Raw genomic sequence first — 23,995 nt, 5'->3', positions numbered from 1 at the left:
TCTGCTCAGACAGTTCTTAAACTGGCTACTTACCAACAGGAACATTAAATTGCTCAGGAAAAGGAGAGCAGAGAGATAGAAATTATTTGTATTCTAACGAGGGCCCTCACCAAAAAAGGAACCTATCTAGTCAAAAGGTGGAAGGCACATTCTGATTGTACTGAAACCCCAGCCATTAGGTGGGATGCAGATTAGGTGCAGGCAATGGGGCTGACGGAAGAGACCTCACTGACCCCTTGTCTTCATGTGAGAGGGTAAGGGGACTCTGCTGAATAGGAAAGGCTACAGTATGAGGTTGGGGATCCCCTCCACAAGATCAGGTGCACAATCTGTCTTTAATGAAGCTCTGCTAGTGGCAACAGTGCATTTCCCAAAACCAAGAAAGCACAGAGCAACAATACAATGAGTTTGATCCAAGTTTAGGTGTATCTGGTCTTCTTGTGAGGGAAAGGGGAGAGTCCATTACTTTTTCAGACAAGTGTAGAGACAGACTTGTTCTTCCTTTCCATTCTGTTCTTACCTGAACTGCTAAGCTATGGTTCATTCTTTGAATTAGTCACATTTCATTTCTGTGCCAGAGGTGAAAGGGGAGCCAGGTGCTTTCGCACAGGAGAATATGGATACGAAGTAGCCATTTCACTTGGTATAATGTTGTGAAGGGGTTTCAGGAATGCTGTTCAGCTTCCTCCACACAAAAAAAAGGTGCCAGTGTCTTAGGAGGAAAACCAGCAGCTTATTCTAGATACTGACACACTTGAGGTTCAGGTTAGAATTAACTTTAAGCATCACTTTCTTCTCCTCCTCTACTCTCCACTTGGGCAAAAGACCCTTCCACCACATATGAAGTTCAGTTCACAGTACTGCTGACCACACATACTGTCTCTCAGTACTGCTGCTGAGGGGCTCTTTAAATAAGTCTCCACAGAGTGTATGGGGCAGGAGTGTTTCTAGTTCATGAGAGGAAGGCGTAAGAACACACATTCTTTCCCGTTTGCCTGCTCTACCTCTCTGAAGCTATGAGGGGGAAAAGGCAGGCCAGAGCAACTAATCAATTGCTGGCAATATTTTTGAGGGAAGAAAGGGGAGGAAAAGAGGCCCAAGGCCTTTTACTTACACTGCCTTCACTCCTTTCTTAATATCCATGGGCTGTAGTTGCCACTGGCAGCAGCCATTTTGTGGCTGCTGCCTGCTGGTGAAGTTCTGACACACATGCAAAGCATCTTCCACAATTTTCTAATTGATGTCTTCCTGTTGGATTGTTTATCATTTATTTCATTTCTATACTGCCCAATAGCCAAAAGGCTGCCTGTTGTGAGGCACCACAAAACACCAGGAGTAAAGCTGAGTTTCATGCAGGCTGGGGCAGAGCCTTTTCTGATTTCTAACCAGATGAGCAGTACTATTTCAGCCGTCACCTCCTCACCAGCCTCTTTTGCTTTGGCACTGACTGCACTCCCACCCTGTGCAGGAGAGAGACAAGCCAACCTCAAGAAGGGTGTATCTTCACAGAAATACTTTTCTCTTCAGTGGTGATATTTTGTTCAAGCTTATGCCATCAGAGTGCAATAAAGCAGGACCCAAGGGTAGCTCTCTCTCCTGCAAATTAATAAGCTGCAGGAGTACAACTGAAACCATGCAATAAGAAACCTGGTGCTGCTAGCCAAGCAGGGCTGGTCAGGAAGTTGAGGGGAAGCCCTTCCTCTTGGTGTAAATTCTTTCATGATGGTCTGTCTGGCCACTAAGTGTAGCTGGTTTCCAAAAAGTAAAGGCAGCTCCACCTGGAACTGCTGGAGAACTAACATGCCCAAGCATCTAAGTACAAGGCAGCACTGAGTTCTCAGTTTCAAAAATGAAGCCATTCTTTTGAACCCACCATTTTGTGCTCCAGCATCCATTTCCTAGAAGACAAAATGAAGCTCAGAGACAAGTAAGTTGGCCAAGAAACTGGAATGTATTGATTTCGCTTTCTTCAGCAAAACATTCCTCCAGTTCTGTTAAGATTATTGGGACATGTTTTCTATACTAAACATGCCCAACATAATCGTAACTGCAGATTAACAACTAACCATACCTGCCTGCCCCTCCAGTCAAATGGCCTCTCAGGCAGAGATGAGCAACTCCAAGGCATCAACCACAGCCTGCCTATGTGTAGGAGAGAGTGGCATTCATTTTCAGTCAATACACAAAGATAGGTAGTACCCTTGCAGAATGCAACTGTTGCCTGCTTGCCACTCCTGATACATGTTCATATTTTGAAATAACATTCTCTCTTCCTTTCCTTCTAACCAAAATTTCTCTGTACCAAGGGAAATTTCTCTCACTCCTTGAAAACTGCCTAATGATCACCACAGAGCTTCCATGACCTTTAAAAGAACCCTTTTAATGTTTAGCTTTATGAAGAAAATTCAGTTTAACAGTGTTTGGAAGTGGGTATGGTAATCCTATTCATATATATGGTTTAGCATAAGATAGGATTTGTACCCAGTCTGTCACAGATTGATATTTAATTAAGCAGTGATTTGTAGGTATCAGCTGAATACTCAAGGTATTTTCTTTATTTTAAATATTAGATCTCTTAAAACCTCCAAGTTTTGTCTGCTTTTGTGAGTTTTTCAGCGCAAGGCATTTATTGTGTGCTCATCACTCCCTTTTCAGTGAGTCATAGGTTCCTTAGAATATGCTGTGACCTTCCAGTTTCACTTCCTTTTTAAATAGTGCTTTCAGCAATTCCAGTTTTTAGAGCAAGGAAAATGAAGCATTTATCAGAGCAAAAGAAAACACTTTTTCCTCTTCTGGCATCTGTTATTCACCTATATCACAGTGCCACCTAGAGGTTATGTGGCCAAAAAGCAGGAAAGAACATCTTATACATGTAGTACTCGGATATCAATTCTGTGATAAAATGGAAAGTAGTTACAGTGGATTAACAGCCTTGTGTAGAAAAACTCAACAACAATTAACATTCACTCTGGCCTTAAAGTGTTCAGCAACTGACCCATGATTGATGGTGAGTTTCTGATGTCTGGCAGGATTCTCCACGTTGGATTTTAATTCTTAATTGCAGAAAATGAGCAGCAAAGTCAACACTAAGGGGGCCCCAGTCCTTGTGCCTCTCTATGTCATAATCATTTTGCTAACTCAGGACTTGCTGACAGTGACAACCCTGTGCTTGCTCTTTTATCATTTACTCTTTTCTTCAATTAAGTTACCTTTAAAATTATACCATCAGGAGTTTAGGAACTTTACATTCCTTCCCTTGCAAAAGAGAAGGGAGATGCAGCTGTAGCACATTAGTTCCTTTGAGTAGTACATGCAAAGATGTTTGCACAGCAGATGCTAATAAAGAAAGAAAGCAAATACAAAGTGAGAATCCATTTCTCCAGGCTCTTTTCATGCAGATGTGAAAATGTAACTATGAAAGTAATCACAGAGTAAGTAAGGACCTAACACACTCTTTTGACAAAATAGCCTTCAAGGGATAGAGAAACAACTTTTGACTCAGATGAAGAGGGGGGTTTGGAATCTACAGCTGAAGTGCAACAGCCAGTAGACATAGAGATAAATCAGGTAGTTGCTGAAAATCAAAAATTTCAAATACCATGGAAAAGTTTAGTGAGTGTTCTAATAATGCCAGACAGAACAAGGGTATGGTGTCAAGCAAAAAGAAGCAGAAGCATTAGATACTCCAAGCAGTTGGCCCCCTTAAGCAGGAGGATCTGCTTTGAAGATGCAGCTTGCTAATTCCAGTTAGCTTTGAGGAGATGAGTTCAGTTTGAATCAACTTATCACTAAATGAGTTTTTTTCCTAATGATTAGTATTCTAATTTCATGTCTTTTGTATTGACTTCTACAATACTCTTTAAAGCCAGTTTAGCTGGTCAGCATTAATATAATACTGTGTTTTAGTTAAAAGCCATTGTCTTTGTCTGCTTAGAAGGAAGAGCAAGAAGAATGACCAGGATGTTGGATTAGTTAAGCCCTTTTTGAAAATATGTACCATTTTCCAGTGCTATTACAACACTGTGTGCTAGTTAGGGGCAGGCAAGTGGGCAGAGATAGTTAGCTAAATTACTGAAGAAGTATCATGTTTTCCCTGTTACTATAGACCCTACACAAGGGACACATGCAACAACCTATAGCAAGGACCACAAATCACCCTATCCATCCCCAATAATACTAGCTGCCCAAATGCTCTTTGTGTGGCATGGATGAGCCATGCAGGGTTTAGGGAAAAAAAACCCACTTTCTGAAACCTCCTCTCAGGGACAACTACCAGACAGACCCTCTGTGTCACTTCTCTCAGTCAGCAGGTCCCTTCTATGTGTACCAACCTGGCTGTTTCTTGAAGTCTGATTACCCAGCTACTGTTTTTAGGTTTTCTTTGATAGTCTATTTGAAACACCTTAATTAAAAAGAAAGCAATGAGAATGTATATAGTGACAACACCTTATGCAACAAGCTCATCAATGGCAGCTGGTCCACTCAGGCCACCAGGATCCCAGTGGGGTCCTGCATAGCTGCAGAAGTGATTGGTTGTCCCCTTGTCCCTGGCTCCTGAACCTGTGCATGGCTGGCTTAATCAGAAGCTCATAGAAACAGGCTGTAAACACTTATTATAGTTACATCATTGCCAAGTCTACTTCTAGCTGAAGTTCCACACAGCAAGAGCAGCAGCCTTTGTTTCTTGCTTAAATATTATTACTGTTATCATTACAGTATCATTTTGCATCTGAATCACCTTCAACTTGTTTTCCTGCTTGGTACTGAAGATACCTCGTTTGCAAGAGCAGCTGTTCTTGTAAGTCATTGGTGCATATCATTCAAAGCTACCATTTACAAAATGTCTGCAACAAATAAATCAGTAGCTGCTACCCCACATAGCTGGAAAAAAAATCCACTGGGGCACCTGCAGGTATATGATTCATTCCTATGAGTTATTAATGACCTTGTAATTCTCCAGTGACACGGCAAATCCTGTCCACAAGCGAACAGTGGCAGGTCATAAATAATAGAAATAAATAATGTATCCACTAGCAGGCAATGTATGTTTTGCTTAAAACAATGCTGGTCTTACTTTGGTTGTGTTTGTTTTTCTTTACTTTTAGCCTGCACTTCAGAGATGGTTTTTATTTGATCAATCTGTATATTGCTTGGCCAGGTGTATCTGCTCTCCTGTGTCAGCATAGCACTTTAATCATAAAGGTCAAATATGGTACAAATACATGATTGTAGATAAATTATTGGGTGGAAAATAACCTGAAATATTAAAAGGTAAATTCTCTTCCGTTGAAGCAACACTCTGGAAATGAATTATACTACTAATGTGTCTTGTGGAAGGTCATATATGCACCCCATGTTTTTGTGATCTGCCCAGAGAGCTCTTGGGCTATGGGCCAGCAAAGAAATGTGATTTGTAAATAAATACATATTGGATTCTCTGGTAACATGTGAAATGTGAGGAAACCTAGGCTAGAAATCATGCCCATTTACACATACTTGGAAAGTTTAGCCTGAAGGCACCTGACTTCAAATATCTGGCTCCTTGGTCCATTTGGCATAGCCCCTTGCGCTCTTGGTTATCATATGCATTGCCTCTTAATATATAGGAATATACACATTTGGGGTTCTGCAGAACTTGATCAGCTAGATTTGGAAGAATTCTGAGTATCATTTCTTATCCACTGGGCTGCCACACTATCATATATATCATATTGATCAGAGAGTTTCTATCCACACATCAGAGGGAGATACCAGAAGACTTGGGGTAAATACAAAGGTTTGCAAAATATTGAAAAGGAGTGAAACAACTCCCCCCAAAGCAGACCAATAATAACTCAATGGAATGGAATGTTGAGTGAGGGAGTGCCTGACAACCAGATGGCTGAAAGAGTATGATGAAAACACACACACACACACACACACACACACACACACGGAAGAAAGTTCCTTTCTCTGGATAGGTTACTGTCTGCTTCAAATTTTGAAGCTATTTTAAAGGTCCCCAGAGGCATTTGCCATGGGCCATGAACTGACCACAGAAATCTATGGAGAAATCCAGAAGTTTCTAACACATACTTGCTATAAAATGTTTAAAAGGGGCTAATACTAATAATTCCAAAGCAAATACAATTCATTGTCCTCAGATTCCAGGTGGAAATGCTCTGTGGCTAAGCCAGTGTGGTGTAGTGGTTAAGAGCATGGGACTGGGACTCAGAGGATCTGGGTTCGAGTCCCTGCTCCGCCATGGAGCCAACTGGGTGACTTTGGGCCATTCACAGACTCTCAGCCCAACCTACCTCACAGGGTTGTTGTTGTGGGTTTAAGATGGAGGAGGAGAGATGATGTAAGCTGCCTTGAGCTCTTTGTAGGAAAAAGGCAGGATATAAATCGGAAATAAATAATAATGGTTCAATCCTATTCACATTTAGAGAGAAAAATGCCCTACAACTCCTAGCATCCCTCTAGGAAGCTATGCTGGCAATAGAACCAAAGGCCTGATCATTCTCAGCCTTAGCCTCCCTGCACTTTGGTACTACCTGTCTGTACTTTTCTTTCATCACTTGAATTTCCTTCCACATCCTATGCATGCCCATTTTTGTTTTTGAATCAACTGGAAGCATTTTGTGGAGCCACACTGGTTTCCTTAGTTTAAAACTCCCAACCATCTTGGAATCCTTTTTTCCCTTGCAGTCACTTGCCATGGAACCTTACGTACCATTATTTTATTAGTCTATTCAAATCAGCTTTCCCAAAATCCAGAGTACTTGTATGTCAATGCTCCATTTTTGCTTCCTTTAAAATCATACACTCAAGAGTGTTGTGCCCACTTTACACCAGACTTCCTGTAGCTTCCATTTCATCCACTAAGTGATCCACTATTAATGAGTATTAAACTGAGGATAGCCAATCCTCTAGTTCCTTCCTCTACTTTCTGCAGAAGAAACTTATCAGCGATGCATTTCAAGAATTTCTTGGAGGGGCCACTTTTGAAGGAATTTGCCTGCCAACAGATATCAGAGTAATTGAAGTCCCCCATTACTACTGCATCACACTTCCTTGAAATATTGGCCATTTGCTTAACAAAAGTTTCACCTTCATCTTCTCCTTGACTGGGTGGTTGGTAGTAGATTCTGATTATCATGTTCCTTTTATTCCTTGACAAATTTATTTTGACCAGATGTTCTCAGTGGGGCTGCCAGGCTCATCTTCTTATATTTCTGTGCAGAGATAATTATTTGTAACATAGAGCGCAACTGTGCCTCCTTTCCAATTTATTCTGTTCTTTTTGAACAAGTCATACCCTTCAGTTGCTATATTCCAGTCATGGGAATAATCCCATCAAATTTTAGTAATACCTATCAAGTCTATTTTCCTTTATGTATTAAGAGTTCAAGTTCATTCAGTTTGCTTCCCATACTCTGGGCATTGGTGTATAGATACTGAAGTCCATGTGCTTTATGGTCTGCCTTCTTTCCTACATTGTTGTGAAGACAATTTGGGATTGCTAGTAGAGCTCTTTACTCTGCTATGGTGTGTGAGCCTTCATCCACTTTGCCTTCAAATGCATGTCTCCCTCTCCAGTAGGATTCAGTTTAAAGCCCTCCTGGTGAAATTCTTTATGCTGTTGCCAAATACATTCTTTCTAGCAACCCACCCTTTGCCAGCAGTCCTTCTTTCAAGTAATGTGGCCTGGGGTACCAGATTCCACATCTTTCACATTCACACCACCTTCATAACCAGTCACTCAGCTGGAGTATTTTTCTTTCTATTTCTATTCTCTTCCAGGAACTAAGAGGATGGATGCAAAAACTATCTGAGCCCCAGAGTTCTTCCCAGAGCTTCAAAATTTGATGTGATTTCTTTTCTTCTTGGGAAACTAACCTTCTGCCTCTTGCTTTCTGTTTCAGAGATTCGCTTGTAAATCTTTCTCTGAAGACTGTCCTCTGGTCTGATCTGCCAATGGTTGAAAATAGCTTCTTAGCTCTAGTGGTTCCACTGGTCAGAGTAACTTCTGATTCTTTTGCTTCTAGCTGTTAACCTTCTCCAGAGAGTTTCCTCTTCACTGGCTTTTCTCAATGCAGCGTTCTCCATATCTGCTTCGGCCTGCTGCTGCTCTTCCATCTCTGGTGCTTCTTGTTGTTGTTCCTGCAGTCCCATCATTTTAAGAATGCTTCACTTTCTCTTATTCCCCTGCTGCTCAAGCAATCTCACTTTTCTTTCTAATAGTGCAACCAGCTTGCAATTTTGGCAGGTATACATCATGTTAATTTCAGGTAGGAACACAGACACTGCACACACTTTGCCAGTCACTGCCACTACAGACTCCTTTCTATCCACTGTGTGCTATAGAAGGAGGAAGAGGAAAACACCAATTTACTGATTTCTGCAAGGCACTAGGCGTAAAGCCTGCTGCCCTGAACTGGTCAGTTGAAATCTGACTCTCAGCTACTTGCAGTGACTTCTTATCACTTCCCAGAATTTCTCAGACACAGGCAGATTATCTTGCTACCTCGGATGAATATTATATGCATATTTTTTATTTATTTTCCCTATAAACAGTTCAACAAAATTGCAAACATTACTTTGGAGTACAAATGGTTACTGTACTGTATAGACTGTATAGTTACTGTACATTCAGTATTGTAGTGCCAATATTACAATACTTAAAATAAAAATTACACACAGTATATGTTAAAATACAGAATGGTCTTTGTGCAGTAAGTGACCTACAGTTATTTTGTTGTTATTTACAAAGGTCAAGAATGGAAATGACATCACTGTGAAATATTTCTGCTTGGACAATCACCTAATCTATTTTATGATGAGTGAGTTAATGTCAAATCCTGGTAAGCCAAGATACTATATATCCTTAATGATGATGATAACAACGACAACACCAACAACACATAGCATATGTCCTGACTAGGTTTTCTACCTGTTTGCCATTTCCATATCTGCTGCTGCTAATATAAGAAACAAATTCATTCTGACATGCAGAACTCTTTGTGTCATTATATACAGATAAAAGCAGTAATTAAGAGCTTAATTCAAGTCTCTCTTTTCAAGTAGCAACTCTGTAGGGAGAAATGTTCATACAATTGCTAGTTTAAAAAAACTTCCGTATGTCTCCCTCTTCTTTCCCAGTCACTTCCCCCAGCATATTTGCATCACATGCCTTCCCATGCTTTCCACAGTGCCATTTACTTCTGTAACATGCCCTGATGCTGCTGTGGCAGCTAGGATCCAGAACCCCCTTCCTCCCAAGGGGAAGTCAGGACAGCTCTCTTCTTAATGCACAATGCAACCATCCTGCTTTGGAGTTCCTGTGGGAGAGCAATTCTGTCTGCTTTTCTGCTTCATGGGCATTTAACTTCACAGTCTTAAATAAATGAAGCAGTGCAAGGAGCGCTCCAGATATTTCTAAGGTGGCTGGAAGGTCAAGCCCTTCCACAATGAGCTTTTGAAGAAATGAAGTGACAGCTTATTTTCCTTCTCCATCCACAGGCTCCATTCCCACCCCCACCTTCAAAATAATTTGCTGAAACAGCTTATAAATAAATAAATATATGGTCATACATTCCAAACTTTACAGCAGTTTGTGTTTGATGGAGCTAACACTATTTTCAGACCATTTTTCTGCTTGTGGAACACAGCTCTTGCTTTGATTAATACCACAAAGGGAACGGGGACATTTATTATTCCATAACAAATAGCAGAAAAAAGCAAGAGGCCTCGTGCACCAGTTCCTCAGCCAACATAATAGGCAATGGCTGCAATGTGATCCACACTTATTGGGGAATAAGTCCCACAGAAGAAATTGGAGCTCAGTTCTGTATAAAGAATCATGGAGTTGGGCTTGCATACAGGAAAGTGAATGAAGGCTCTCTGCATCTTAACATGTCTCTGAAAGCTTATTTGCTTCATGGCAGCAGGGCCATCCCAAGACATTGTGCTGCCTCAAGAAAAGGATAAGTTGCTGTCCACTACCAATTCCAGGTACACAATCCAACTGGACTGGCAACTGAATCTCAACACAGTTGATAGTACAGCTACCAACACCACACACAGGAGCATCAGGCTAGCAACAGGCTATTGTACACCATTCTGATATTTTCTTTTTTTTCCTATAGAAAGGTATATAAAAGTTCTGGATGTATGGATGGATGAGTCAGCAGAAATAATGGGGAGCTGTAGCATATGGCAATTAAGACAGCTGACTCACTCTATCTAAGGGCAGGACCAGCCTAAATGGTAGTCCCATATGCACACCTGATTTAAAGAGAGACTTTGTAATGGGATCATAAGGAGGGAAAAGAAATTTACAGTTTTTACTTGAAATATATGTGAAAGTCTCCAGAAAGGGCATGAAGACCAAGGGCTATGAGGATCAATTAAAGGAACTGAGCATGACCAAACTTGAGAAGGGAAATATGACAACAGTATTCCACTACCTGAAGAGCAGTTACATAGAAAGCAAACTTATTTGCTGTTCTAGAATAGCATTTCCCAACCTGGTGCCCACCAGATAGTTTGGACTCCAACCACATGAATTCCTGAATATTAGGCATGCTAGCTGGGACTGATGAGAATTTAAGTTGTTGAGGACAAAAGAAGTCAGTTTTGTTCATTGCCTGACCATGAGAGAAACAGGCAACATCAGCAAGTAGTTTTATATTTAAAAAGATTCTTTATTGTAGGTGCACACTAAAATATAGTGTGAGTTCATCTCTAGTCAGGACCAGTTACTACAGTAATCATACACAAGAAATGTATACATTTAGCTTTTTGCAATGACTAGTAACAGAAAATGTCATCGCAGGAAACATTCAGTTATTTTTGTACATGGTTATCTTGACCTACACATCTTTTTAGAACATCTGGTGGTAAAACATCTGCCTCCAGGCTTATCTTTACAAATTCTGACCTTCTTGACTGAGGTTTATTTTATATTTTCAACCCACTTGTGTCTCTCTGATAGAACACTAAGTAATTGATGCGTGTTGTTTGGTCATCAGGAAAAATTTATATTCTTCAATCCCTCCTTCTAGCCCCTCCTTCTAAATTCCTTGGGGGATTCTTGGGCTACATGATCAATAATGTCTTATGAGGCAACCCATATTCATAATGTACATATAAAACTAGCAACACTGTGCTGCTGCTCTGGCCATCAGCTAGGGATGGGGCACAAATCTATTTCTTCTGGAGTTTGAGAAAATGATGGCAGTCCTTTCATCTTGGGTGTGTGAATTGTCTGCTTCTGAAAACCTATTCTTGAATGATGAAGCTAGCAATCTCTTTAATCCAGATGGCAGAAGGACTGACTAGACTGGTTCAAAGAGCTGTTTCTGAACATGTGTAAGTGTTGTTTCTTGCTTTCTTATGATCTTACAGCAATGTTTCAGCTATTTCTGCACTTAGATCCTTGGACCTGCAAGTCTTGCCTAGCTCCTCTTTCTCTCGGAGAGTCAGTCCCAAGTCCTTTGGTACTGCTGCCCTTCTTCAAGGTAGTCTATAAGTCTTACAGGTTTCTTTAAACCACCAACTACTCTCCTCTGATGAAGGTTCATAGGCATAAATACGGAGCTTCTGGGTTGAGGTTGCCAGGGAGTTAGGAAGGTTAGCTTGTTGTTGAGCTTCCTTGACACTGACTCCAGATTATGGCTCGAGGATTGGCTTTTATGCATGGATCTAGTCACCTCTTTCTTTCCCCTTCACAATGATTCTTGTTACTAGGATCACTTGTAATATTCCTCCTTATCCAGGTATAAGGAATTTGCTTCTTTTGCAGACCTTGGGATTGGAAAGTCAGCATAACCTTTCTTTGTTAAAGCAAAATTTGCACTTGAACTCAGGAATTTATTCCAGTGGAAATCAGGTTTATCTGTAGGAGGGAAGGTACAAGAGCATATACTCTGTACTCTGACCTTATTTTCTATGGATTCAGAGGTTCCTTACAGTGTAACTCAGCTGCTTTGACCTCTTCTACCATTGCAGTCCTTGGAATTTGACCACAGCCAGAGAACTTGGTATGGACCTTTCCACCAGGACTGAACAGAATCTTTTTTTACACATACCCAGTTTCTCAGTTGAAATGGAAGGCACAGTTCATCTAGTTTCAAAGAGAGTGCAGCTGAAATGGAGAATGAAAGGTTTTCACACACTTCATTAAAACATGCAGTAATAGAATATTACTTCACCTGCAAACAGAATATTCTGAAGAAACACATGAGTTGCAAAAAAAGATAGAAAGTCTCTGGCCATGTTAACTCTGTCCTAGCACAAAGTCTCTTAAGCCCAGCCTTACTTTATGGGCAACAATATTCTAAACTTGAGAATCAAGTTTAACAACAAGTTCTTGCTTACAGTGATAATACTTGTCCACGCATATACTTGCCTAACTAATCTTGAATACATGCAAACTTGAAAGTAACTCATATTTCAACCAACCAACCAACCAACACTTTGCTATTTGGTGAAAGCAGATTCTGTGTTCATGAACTTCAAGGAGAAGGTGTGTTGCACTTTCTGTCTTACATATTTGCCTATATTCTAGGTCTCACAAACTAGATATATATAGTGTTAAGGTATTATAAGAAAATTTATTATTTTTATTTATTTTATTTAAACCATTTTTATGCCACCCCATTCACAAAAAGCCTCGGGGTGGCTTACAACAATAATAAATAAACATAAATAAACAGTTTATACAATTAGAGTTAAAAAACCAGAAACATCTCGGCATGTACATAAAAACCCCATAAATACAATTCATAAATTAACAATTAAAATAACTTTTAAATAAAAAGGTCTTGACCTGGCGCGGAAAAACAAATAACGACGGCACCAGGCGGACCTCTCTGGGGAGCGCATTCCATAGGTGGGGCGCCACCACAGAGAAGGCCCTCCTCCGGGTACTCACCCTCCTAATATCTTTCATGGAGGGTTCCCCGAGAAGGGCCTCTGCTGCTGATCTCAAGGGGCGGGAGGGCATATAATTTGGTGCCAGTCAACCAAAATTCACATCTCATAATAGGGATTTTAGTACAAACAGGCAGATAACTCTGCCTACTCTCATTGTGGTGTAAACAATTGCCAGGATCTTTTTTCTGCACTTTTACCGAAGTGAACCACACATTTAATCACAGTTACATGCACTGATAACTGTAAGGCAATCAATGATGCATTTACACAAAGACCATTCTAAATCTGAACTTCACATTGAGCAAGAGATCTTCTACACTCAATGTAGGATTCCAAACCAGAGTTTTCTTTGGGACTCTAACCCAAACACTGCCTTGGGACTCAAACTCATAACCGTCTGACCAGGATGGCATAGACAGGACTAGAACCTGTGTTGAGTACAGGACTTGAAGCAGCACTACTATTCCTGTTCCCTTTTCTGTCCAAAGCACAGCCACAAGATTAAGCTGTTGTTGTGGGCAATCTCCTTTTAATGCCTAAATAACCTGCCTGACAGCCTCTGACAGCCTCTTTGTATACACTCATCCACCAGTCAACCCACCATGCTATCTCACAGCGTGAGGAACCTCTTGAATCTGGAAACAATTCTCAGGCACTTTTACCTGCTTTCCACAATTCAGTTTTGCAGCTCAGGGCTGGTGTCCTATTGATTTTTACTGCCATATGAAGCTTCATGGAGCCTGCTTGGCTGAAATGGGAGAAGGGGTACTATCTTGACTTACTCCTGCCAGAGGAGAAGAATCTGAGCAAACCCTGCTTGGGGCACATGTGAAACATTAGAACTCCTCATTTCCTAGACTGAGGCCTAATTTCAATAGAGCTCACTAAGCTCCAGTCGCCTTTCTTCTATGCTAACTTCCCCAACTCAAATGCCATTTCAAACCACATGGAACAAATGTCTTTCTCAGTTTAAAAACACTGCCGGGAATTATAATTGTGAGGGGATTTTTCAACAGCGCAACTGCTCCACCTACAGGCCTTCCAATGTTCCACAGTTATTCTAAATGCAGTTAATCATGAGCAAGACTCCCTTAAGCAGAAATGAGAAATTACAACTAACCTGCAACTTCCATTCCATTCTTCTCCTTCTGTGCCCATATTGGTCCGTAATCCATAAGGCAAATGCCTGAAGAAAGATCCTGGTTGTACACATCAATATAAAGCTCTCCAGTCCGAAATAGTTTTGCTTCATTTTCCTTACTGGCACCCAGAAGGGCAGAACTCTTCTATAATCAGCTGACATGTGAACAGGAGGTAAATATAGTGGGAAGCTAATCACCATAAAGTCAGAAAGGACCAGCAAGAAAAGACTCCAAATGAGATGGCATACAATATTCTCACTGCTTCTCAACTTCAGAGGTAAGTGTGGAGCTGCATGCAGCCAAAACAACATTATTCATGTACACGTATGAGCAGGTTTCAGGGGTGTGGGACCCCAGATGTACCACCAGAATGAAACCAAAATCAACCTAATGGGTTGGAAATTGCCCAGTGAGGATAAAGCGGGCTCAGTGATCAAAGGTATAATCCACTAGTAGTTACATTTGACTTAAGATACGTATCTTGCAAAATGAAGGCGAAACTAGCATTGAAGGGTTAGGGCTGCCAATCTGAACTATGCAGCAGCAGCAGCAGCAGCAGCAGCAGAATGTGATTTTTGGAGAGCACAATCTCAACATGGTGTTTTACATATATACAGGGCATGAGAGACAGCTGTGGCAATTTCCATCACTCTGCACCTCACACCTGTATTATGTCCAGAGGAACTTTTTTGGCTGTTTAGCTGAGGGGCCATTGAGACTGCATGTAAGCCATCTGCCCCAGTCTCCTCTCCTGCCAGTCAGACCCTTTAGCCTTCTCAGGGGTTAAGTTCTGAGACCAGAGAAACAGTCAACATGGTTCTTCCTGCACTGGCTGTGAAGGGCTTCACATTCAGAATCTCAGCTCATATTCCTATGGCCCCCCAAATCATGTCAGGAGGCCAGAGGTTTGCACTTTCAATGTTTTTCTAGATCCCCTCAGTAAATAATTAAAGAGGAAACATCCTGGGAACTCTATTGTTTATACCACTGGTTTTTTTTTTTCAAATTTGAAAGTATTTCTTATATTTCATTTTTATATCCCATCCCTTAATTTAACTTAGCATGTTCTGCCAAACATTTTTTCTTTTGAATAATGACTATTTGTGTCACTAGTCAATCTTGGGCTCAAGGGAAAGCATGGACTAAAAAGAGATGATGATTCATGCTTCTTTGGTATAACAGAAGTGACAAGCTGGGGTGTAACTAGGTCATTGTAGATGCTCGACTGAGTGCTCATATTGGGGGGTGGGTGCTCTAGGCAGCTTTAGGTATTATACTACAGATCTTCTCCCCCTCCATCCCAAGACCATTCCATGCTTTTCAACTGCTTCTGTTTTCTTGATACATTAAAACAAATCTGCCTGACAACCCTGGTTTTTTTTTCTTTTTAAAGACAAACCTTCAAGCATGTGAGTTATACTTTTAAACTCATTTAAATCACAGCCATGGTTACAGGAATAAAATGGAATATGGTCCTTTTGCCCTCATCACCTACCACTCTCTGATCATTTGGGAGTCCCTGAACCTTGGCTGCAAGAAACTGCCCTAGTTGTACCATCAGGATTGGGACTAATAGAAATCCTATCTTAATCTTTGCATTAACAAGGGTGTCATCATGTTTTTAACCCCATGAAGATACTTTTGTGGATTTCCTTGTTTTGAGTTTATTAACTATGACTAGATTTGTCTTCGTTTGTGCTCTGTTATTTTAGCGGTATTTTTGTACTATTGTTTTATGCTTTTAAAGAATTTTCAGGATCAAAATGTTAGTGTTTGTTGCTCTAAGAAACTTGTTATAGGGCAACTAACAAATGTAGTTTAAAATATATAAAGAATAGCTTAGATTGCCAAAGGAGAAGTAAACGATACCACAATCTTTTTGAAATACCAGGAAGCAGACTAGTAATTTAATGCTTGTATTAGTGTCCAGAGCTAGGGTTCCTCCTTTCACACATTCAAAGGCCAGATCTTTCTTTTAAAATGTTCTTATTGACCAAAGCATTCTGCAGAAGCACAAACACCCAGAATGAATCTCTGAGCATGTACAGAGTGGTTTCTTGAACCCACTCAAGTATTCACCTCCCAGAACTCTCCTAATAAGGCTGCCTCGGCCCCCATCCCTTCAGGAGGGATCTTCTGAAAATAAGCACATCTCTCTCCATGCCAGTCCTCTAATTGGTCCATCCTCCTCTGCTGATGTTGCATCATGGGGTCAAGAGCTTTGCCCACTTTATATGTCTTTGAGAAACTTACCTGCTGCATGCCCCTTCCCACCAACTGTACATTCTGGATATTCCCAGAGGCTGCTTGTCCACCTGGGGAGTCTGGCCTTGAGATAAGTCTGTGTCTCTCATCTCAATGTCTGGAATTGGTCCACTCTCCAAGCCCTTCCCCACTCCTCTTCTTCCTCCTCCACCAGCTCTTCTGAAGACCAGCTGGCAGCCCTCAAGAACATGTACCCAAGGCAGCACTTTTTCTCACTCCCGACAATCAGAGCCCAAGAAATCAGGCACAAACTTTTTTAAAAAAATGATAAAAGTGCTTTATTATGTTGAGCAGAACTGGGAAAATAATTTGCAACCTCATCTCTAGAAACATTCTATAGATATTCAACATGTTGTTATTAAACAGGGACACAGCAATAAGATGAGGGTACCTAATTCTTCAATAAATTTTGTTCATACCAATTTTAAGTCCATCAGCTAACTGACAATTATCTGCTTTGCCTTATGCTAAAAAAAGAAAGGGGGTATCTGGAATTACCTTTAGATTTACCTATTTTAATATTTGCTGTGCCGTGGGTAGAGCAAGAAAGAGTAACACTCATTAACAAGGTGCAAAAGTTTGAGACAACATATCATTTTAGTCTTAAATGCACTGACAGCATGGAAAAGGATAAGGACGTAAGAAACCTAAGAAATTTTATGGATCAAGCCAATGGTCCATCCAGCCCAGCTCCCCACTCACATGGTGGCAAACTGGCTGTCCACAGGATCCCTCAAAGATGGGTACCAAGCTCTTCAGCAACTGGTGCGTGGAGGTGTACATACTGCCTCTGATAACGGTAGCTGCACACAGGCAACAAGGCTGGTAGCCATGGGTCTGCCTTTTGTGCTAATGGTTCCCTGTATATTGATACTACAAAAATGATTTTGTAAACCAGTCTTCCTCTTTATCCAATCAGATTCCACAATTAAACTCTTACTACCAGTGTCAATATCTAGGACCAACAAGTAGGTAAGCTTAGAAATGAGCCAATCTTCATTCCTGAATTGAATAATTAGTACCCAACTTATATGAGGCAGACTTGCCAACAGTTCTTAGAGCAAAATAAATTAAAGGAGGGAGATTTGTAAACCTCCAGATATTTTGGCATACTTAATATTGGCTATTCTGACCTGGCTTGAAAGGAATCAGAAGCCAGTGTCCTGAAGAGACACAATTTTCCTGCCTGTTACAGGCATAATGGCATGAAGAAGGTTGGCATTAGGCACATTCCTAACAGTCATGACAGTCTCTTAGTTTCTTTTTTATATATTGTTTTTATAAATAAACTAAACAAGAAAAAGTAACATGAAAAAGAAAGAAAAAGATACCAAGGGACCTTACACAAAAATTACATAAAAGTCTCTTAGTTCTCTAAACTATCCCTATCACCAATACCAACTCCAACCCACCAAAAGAGCATCTTATGACCCGCCCAGCTATCTCAGGGTTCCAATCTTCCCTTCCATGCTTTGGGAGCTTGTTTTTTCATCTTTGACCATTCTAACTTTTGTGGGGCCCATTATCATCCTCACCCCACAACTGCATACCAGTCTTCACTGGAATCCTTACTACATTCCAAGGTTCCCCCTTCAACCAGTAGTCATTGTGCAGTTGCCTAGTTAAGTAGAGGAATACTGAGAGGCATTTTAAACGTACCCAAGATAGACATTTAATTCATACAAAATGCAAAGTTGATCAAGGTTGGCACTCTTCAGTAGCATAATGGAACGTAAGGGTGACTGTGAAAATGAACAAGCAGAGGTGCCTAAATCCAACAAACTAGGACTACATGTATGTGTTTTGTGCTGAGGCAGCAGAGAGAACATGCTGGGAAAACTGTACCAACAGCCAATCTTTCCTACTTCAACCAAACCACTGTTAGCATCAAGTGGTTCATTCCTCAGGAAGCTTCAGAATCCAAGAAGCTCCACAAATTTAGGACAGGCTGTCATAGCTTGCCTACCACCCTACCTGTAAATCATTTTTCTATAATGTAGGGGACAGAAACCCTGTTCTCACCTGTTTGGGAAAATGTTTTCAAATGGTTTTTCTTTTCCATTTATTTGATGCTAAAGCACAGCTTCACATACAATTGCAACATAGAACTTAAGAGCCATCTTCATGAAGCTTTTGAGGCATATAAAGCTGTCTCACTAGCAGCAGTAAATTTGTTATATAGCTTTCCAAATGCCACATATTTTTCTAAAATATACAATACTATACTTCATGCATAATTTGACCTCCAAATTTTGTTGCCTTAAGTGCATTCACTAGTTAGAAATTGTACATTTGTCCTTTACTCAAAGAGTTAACAAATAGTGTTTTGGCATATTACCATGATTAGGTTATCCAGAAATATTTTTGTTGCATCACATATACCATATTTCATTGGTCAATATGTGTTCTGCATTCACTACTGGCCCTCTTGAAATGTGCAGTAGAGAAAAACCCATTGTATATGAGCTAAATTGAGCTAAACTTCTCTGAAAGTTGACAGACCTAATAAAACTGAGCTGGTTCAGCATGCTTAGAGATGCCTCTGCTCAGACACTTGATAGTAAAGCAGAGTTTGTGTGTGCTGTGGTGCACTGAGTTCCATCTTCATGAAACAGAGGTGAACCATTTTATGAAGGAGAGGTGCCACAGTGTGCCTCAGTCCACTCTATATTACTCAGGGCAGGGGCAGACAGACTTCAGGCTCAGGCTTGTGAGATCTACTTTGCCTTTTTCTAGAACTGCAAGGTACACAATCCAGAACAGGGTAGAAAACAGGTGACGAAGGGGTTAGGAAACAGAATAGGTACACTGTCACAGAATTAAGGAAGAAGAGTTCCTCTGAGCATATGCTACCTAGAACTGAGTTCAGTTCTGTCATACAAACCATTCCTGGTGTTTACCCAATGCTTTTTTCACCTCAGCAGCCCAATTTTGTGGGGAAGCCTTTCTGTTGTTGTTGTTGTCATTGTTGTTAAACAGTTGAGAATCAGAAATGTTTAGTCATCTACTGAAGCCTCCTTTCATGCAAGTGGATCACCCCCAACACTTCTGATCTTCTGAAAGACCAGACAACTATCCATGACTGCAAAAGCACCTCCTGCTGGCTGCTTCCTTAATGAGGAGGCCTCCTCACCCCATCTCTCCCCCAAAGTGGAACTGGAAGGACTGACCCAAATGCCAACATATAATTAGAAAAACTAAGTTGTCACAAATGATGAACACAAACGTAATCAGTTAAAAACTCCCTCTCTCTTGCCTAAGAGCCCAAAGAGCAGGAGAGTAACTTTCCCAGGGTGGATTTCCCAATAAAAGTGGGCCCCAAACTGAGGAATCAGGATCTTCCACAATGTCCTGTACAAATGCAGCATGTACAGAGAACATACTTTGCAACTACAATGGATGCAATACCACATGTGGCATGTGGAGAGATGAAGAGTTCTGCAGGCCATCCTTGACTAGTGAATAGTGGCCTCTGTAGATAAGAGGAAGAGGCTTTCCAAAAATTTTAGGAAACACACTCCATCTTCCTTTATCAACCTCAGACAGTCTCGCAGGAATAGAGGGAAAGGAGAGCAAATATTGAGGGGGAAAACTGTATGACAGAAGATGAAGGAGGCTGGAAACAATCTGCCTCCTAGTCATGAGACAGAGTCAGTCCAGAGAGATGGGGAACTCCCACTCTGATGAAGCTTGGTCAGGTTCTCCTGACCAAGAAAATGTACTTAATGACAATTATAAAAGCTTTCATTAGGACTTGTTGGGAAAAAATGGAAGTTCAAGTGAACATTGAATTTAATTCACGCTTACAATTCAAAATGGCCCTGCCCATCTCAACTGCACAGTACTTCAGGAAGATTAGTCTGGATCTGTTTCTGCTTTAAAACAGATTCCAACACTTCAGACTTCAGTATTTGTGCAGGCTTAGTTTGTAAGTAGCAGAACAAATCATGCAACTTTTTAAAAGTTATGAAACTTAAGAACAGTATCTTAACACAAATTTACAACATTAATATCTTAAATAATGATCTGGAAGGCTGCTTTTAAAAGGTTACTGTCAATAACTGTAACTCCCTGAATTTATAACAGTCATTTCCTCCTCACAGCAGAATCTAACACTATTATACTCTGGTGATAATCCTTCTGAGGAGGAATAAAGGTAGGATATATATTTTGGAGATACTGAGTTGCTTGCAACTGCGCAATATTGTCAAATCACCTTTAGTGTAACAGTAGAATTTTAAATAAATAATTCTAAAGATACCATTTCTTAATAAATAATTCTATAGTGTATCGATAGAACTCTACAGATACCCTTTTTTTTGGTGATTTGATAATATTGCAAAGTTGTAAGCAATTATTCAGTATATCCTAAACATGGAGATTTTGTGCTGGAGTTGCTTATTTTATATACAATGCAAAAACTATATTAGTAATGCAGAACTGAAGAAATAAAATCAGTGAATTTTTTCAAAGGATCCTTCAATCCATTATCTAAATAAAAAAAGCTTTATACACCTGAAAACTTACTTAGCCAGAATCTTGTGAATGTATCAAGCATGGGAACAAGAGCTGTATACTTATATTGTACAGAAAAAATCATTAAGAACTTTTTTTTTTAAAGAAGCAACTATGAACAGCAAGGGGGCCATGAGAGGAGAATCAGAGAAAAAGCTATAGGAACTCTGAGGCTTTATTCACCTGACATCACTCTTGTATTTGAGGATTTTTTTAAATGAAATTTACATAATCCAAGATTCCACAGATTTGCATAAACAAAAGTACATTCATGAAAGCGACAAAATCACAAAAGTCATAATGCCCCAATAATTTTGCAGTCTTCAGTAACTTTGAGAGAAAATACAATTTCAGCTCTGCAATGGAAAAAGTTGTCACACACTGTTTGCTTCATTAAAATATACATTTATTTGAAAATGTATATTTCTGAAGTTGGGCAGACTGATATGATCTTTGTTTTACAATGGATTATCAAATCTGATATTCACAATGCATCAACATAGGAACTGTGGTTCTCTTACCAGAACTGGGGGTATAATTGGGGGGGGGGGGGACCAAACCAACCCTGAATCCATTTGACACCTACAGTTGTGTCAGTCAGTCCAAGGCATGATAACAAACCCTTTTCAAACCTCAAAGATGTCGCTCCACACCAAAATTTCAGATGTGGGGAGTGTCTGTATATTCTCAGTGTCTCATCCATTCAGCATCTTTTTTCTGGGCTTGTGAGAAAGGTGAAGGTGACTCATAGAATCTTGGCATCCACTAGTGTATTCAGCCAAAAGCTGGAAGAAGAGACCTGCTGCTTTTCAGAGCATTTCAGTCATTAACAAATTCTATATTCCTCTGTAGACTTTTCCATCTCTTTCTCGTGCAAGGAAGACCAGTTACATTAATTCATATCATCCAGACCCTATGCCATCTGCCGAAATCAAATTCAATTGTAAGTAATACATATAATTCCCCCTTCAGTTTTACTCAGCAGTTTTGCAAACTTACTAGAAAAAAACTAGCATTTGATAGAAAAATTGTCTATGAAATAGTCTCACTCGGTTTGTCACCATGGATCATAATTCCATATGTGCTGCCATTTCTGTGGAAAAGGAAGAAGGGAGAATGTGAGTATTATATGTAAAAATATGAAGGATGGTAGTTACTTGCTATTTAAATAACATACCCGTCACTGAAAAAGCCTTATACCCTTATGCCAATGATGAAAATAACTGAGGGGCAGACCACCATTCCTCCTGGTACCTCTAAGTAAGCTGTCCCAACATATTCTGTAGGGGACAGGATAGAAAAGCTTTTAATAAATAAGCAAAAAGTCTTGCCTGTTGCATAGTAAAACTTGTATAGACGCTTAGTACAATAGATGCTGTCCGTGGTGAACACCATCCTTTCCATAGCAAAAGCTGTGATATGCTAGAGATAGATTACAGCAAGCATTCAAGGAAAAAACTAACTTCAAGTTCATGTAAGTAAAAAAGGGGGATAAGTGCATGAATATCATCAAGAAGCAAATGCATTTCCTAGAACTTCCTTTTTGCTGACTTCATGTTTACCTGGCTCACAACAGCTTAAGACATCATCTCAATTATGCCTTAAAATAGTTTTATGTGAGATTTTGCTTCTCAGGAAAATCAGCAGGCAACAGCTTAGTTATGATTCCACTAAGTCACAACATACACACCTGACCTCAGTAAACAAATAGCTGCATCTTAATAAAGTGTGTGGAAAAACAGTTACCTTCTCTACTTGGCTGTTTTGTTTCATTTGTTGTAAAAAGTGCTCCTGATTCTTTCTCTTGGTGGAAACGGCTGTAGAGCTGCTTAATTTCTTGATCATAATCTTGCCACTCAGGGACAATCCTCATGGCTGCCTGCAGCTTGGGCTCTTTGGTCATTGGATTATTGCACTGCAATGTAACATTGTGGTCAGTGCTGAGAAATGTGTGCCTTTCATACAAACAGGACAAAAACTTATTGAGCAGTGTCTATATAACTCAGACCCCAAATATGATAGTTCATGAAAACTTTGCTGCAATCATATTTGAATTTCCCTATTACCATCAAAGGATACACACATTCCAGATTAAGCAAACTTTATAAAATCCCATTAATGAAAAAAGTATGTCTGAGTACTCTAAAGACCAGCATCATCAAAAGGTTTAATTATACCTGGCATTTCTTTGCAGTAGTATCAAATTTAAAATCAAGATATGCTAAATAGTTTACCCACAGATTCACTTTTAAAGAAAACATAATTGTTTATACTTGTTAAGAAATCGACATACTTTTTTGTTACATCTGTTTTAGATTCCATATGCAACAACACACAAATCTCATTTAATGTAGTGTTGTGCAAGGCCATATATGGCTTTTATATAATTATTTATTTGCAGTATTTTTACCCTGCTCTCCAGCCAAAAAAAGGTTCTCAGGTGGGCTTCCAAAGATTAATAATGAGACAGTCCCCAAGTTCAGGCTTATGACGTGAAAGACATGACACATTATGGTCCACAACTGTAATGCATTTGGTGCCAGAAGGGAGTAGTTTTAATAGGAAGCAGCCCCTAAATTAATTTTAGAGACTCAAATGGTCCCTTGGAACACAGAAGCTGGTCATCTGTCATCTAAGTAATGAAGCCTTTACGGGGAAGACTATGAAAGCTATAGAAATGGAGAGAACTACTCCTACTGTTTTGGTAAGTTCTAACATATGAACATGTTTATTGCTTGATTGTGGCCTTAGCCCCTTCCCTGTCTATGCAAGCAGCCCTACCAGGTCAATGGTTTTTGCTCTTTTCTTTGAAGCATCATCACACCATGTTTCACACCAAAGCCACTCTTGTGGGAGTGATTTAATGGGCACCTGGTGGATCATGTTGTTCGGCAAGTCCTGTGGGAAAAAAATGTATTGTTACACCTCTTTTAACAAAAGCACAGAGAATTCCTTAGTACCATTTGGCAGGACTTTTGTTACAATCAGGTATAGCCTAAAATTAGTCTGTGCATAAAATGTTTCTGTGGTCCGGAGGTTTAGAAAAACAAATCTAACAGTATGTGGCAAGAAATTATACTGAGATTTATACTTGTTTACACATAACAGACACTATGAAAATCCAAGTAAACAGGATTCTGCTATTTCATAAT

General features: G+C 40.0%; 1 protein-coding gene across 1 annotated transcript in view; it reads right to left on the bottom strand.

The window, feature by feature from the left end:
• Positions 1-21,000: 21,000 nt before the first annotated feature.
• Positions 21,001-23,995, bottom strand: part of UGGT1 (UDP-glucose glycoprotein glucosyltransferase 1) — a 52,544-nt gene continuing 49,549 nt past the window's right edge. The window contains 3 exon segments of the mRNA XM_044435832.1: positions 21,001-21,936; positions 22,590-22,758; positions 23,625-23,741. Coding sequence (XP_044291767.1) covers positions 21,911-21,936; positions 22,590-22,758; positions 23,625-23,741 — 312 coding nt within the window. The 3' untranslated portion in view covers positions 21,001-21,910.

Source organism: Varanus komodoensis, unplaced genomic scaffold, assembly GCF_004798865.1.
Source record: "Varanus komodoensis strain SLA01 unplaced genomic scaffold, ASM479886v1 scaffold1, whole genome shotgun sequence".
Taxonomy (NCBI): Eukaryota; Metazoa; Chordata; class Lepidosauria; order Squamata; family Varanidae; genus Varanus; species Varanus komodoensis.
Note: the sequence above shows the minus strand (reverse complement) of the source record. Positions and strands in the feature narration are given on the sequence as shown.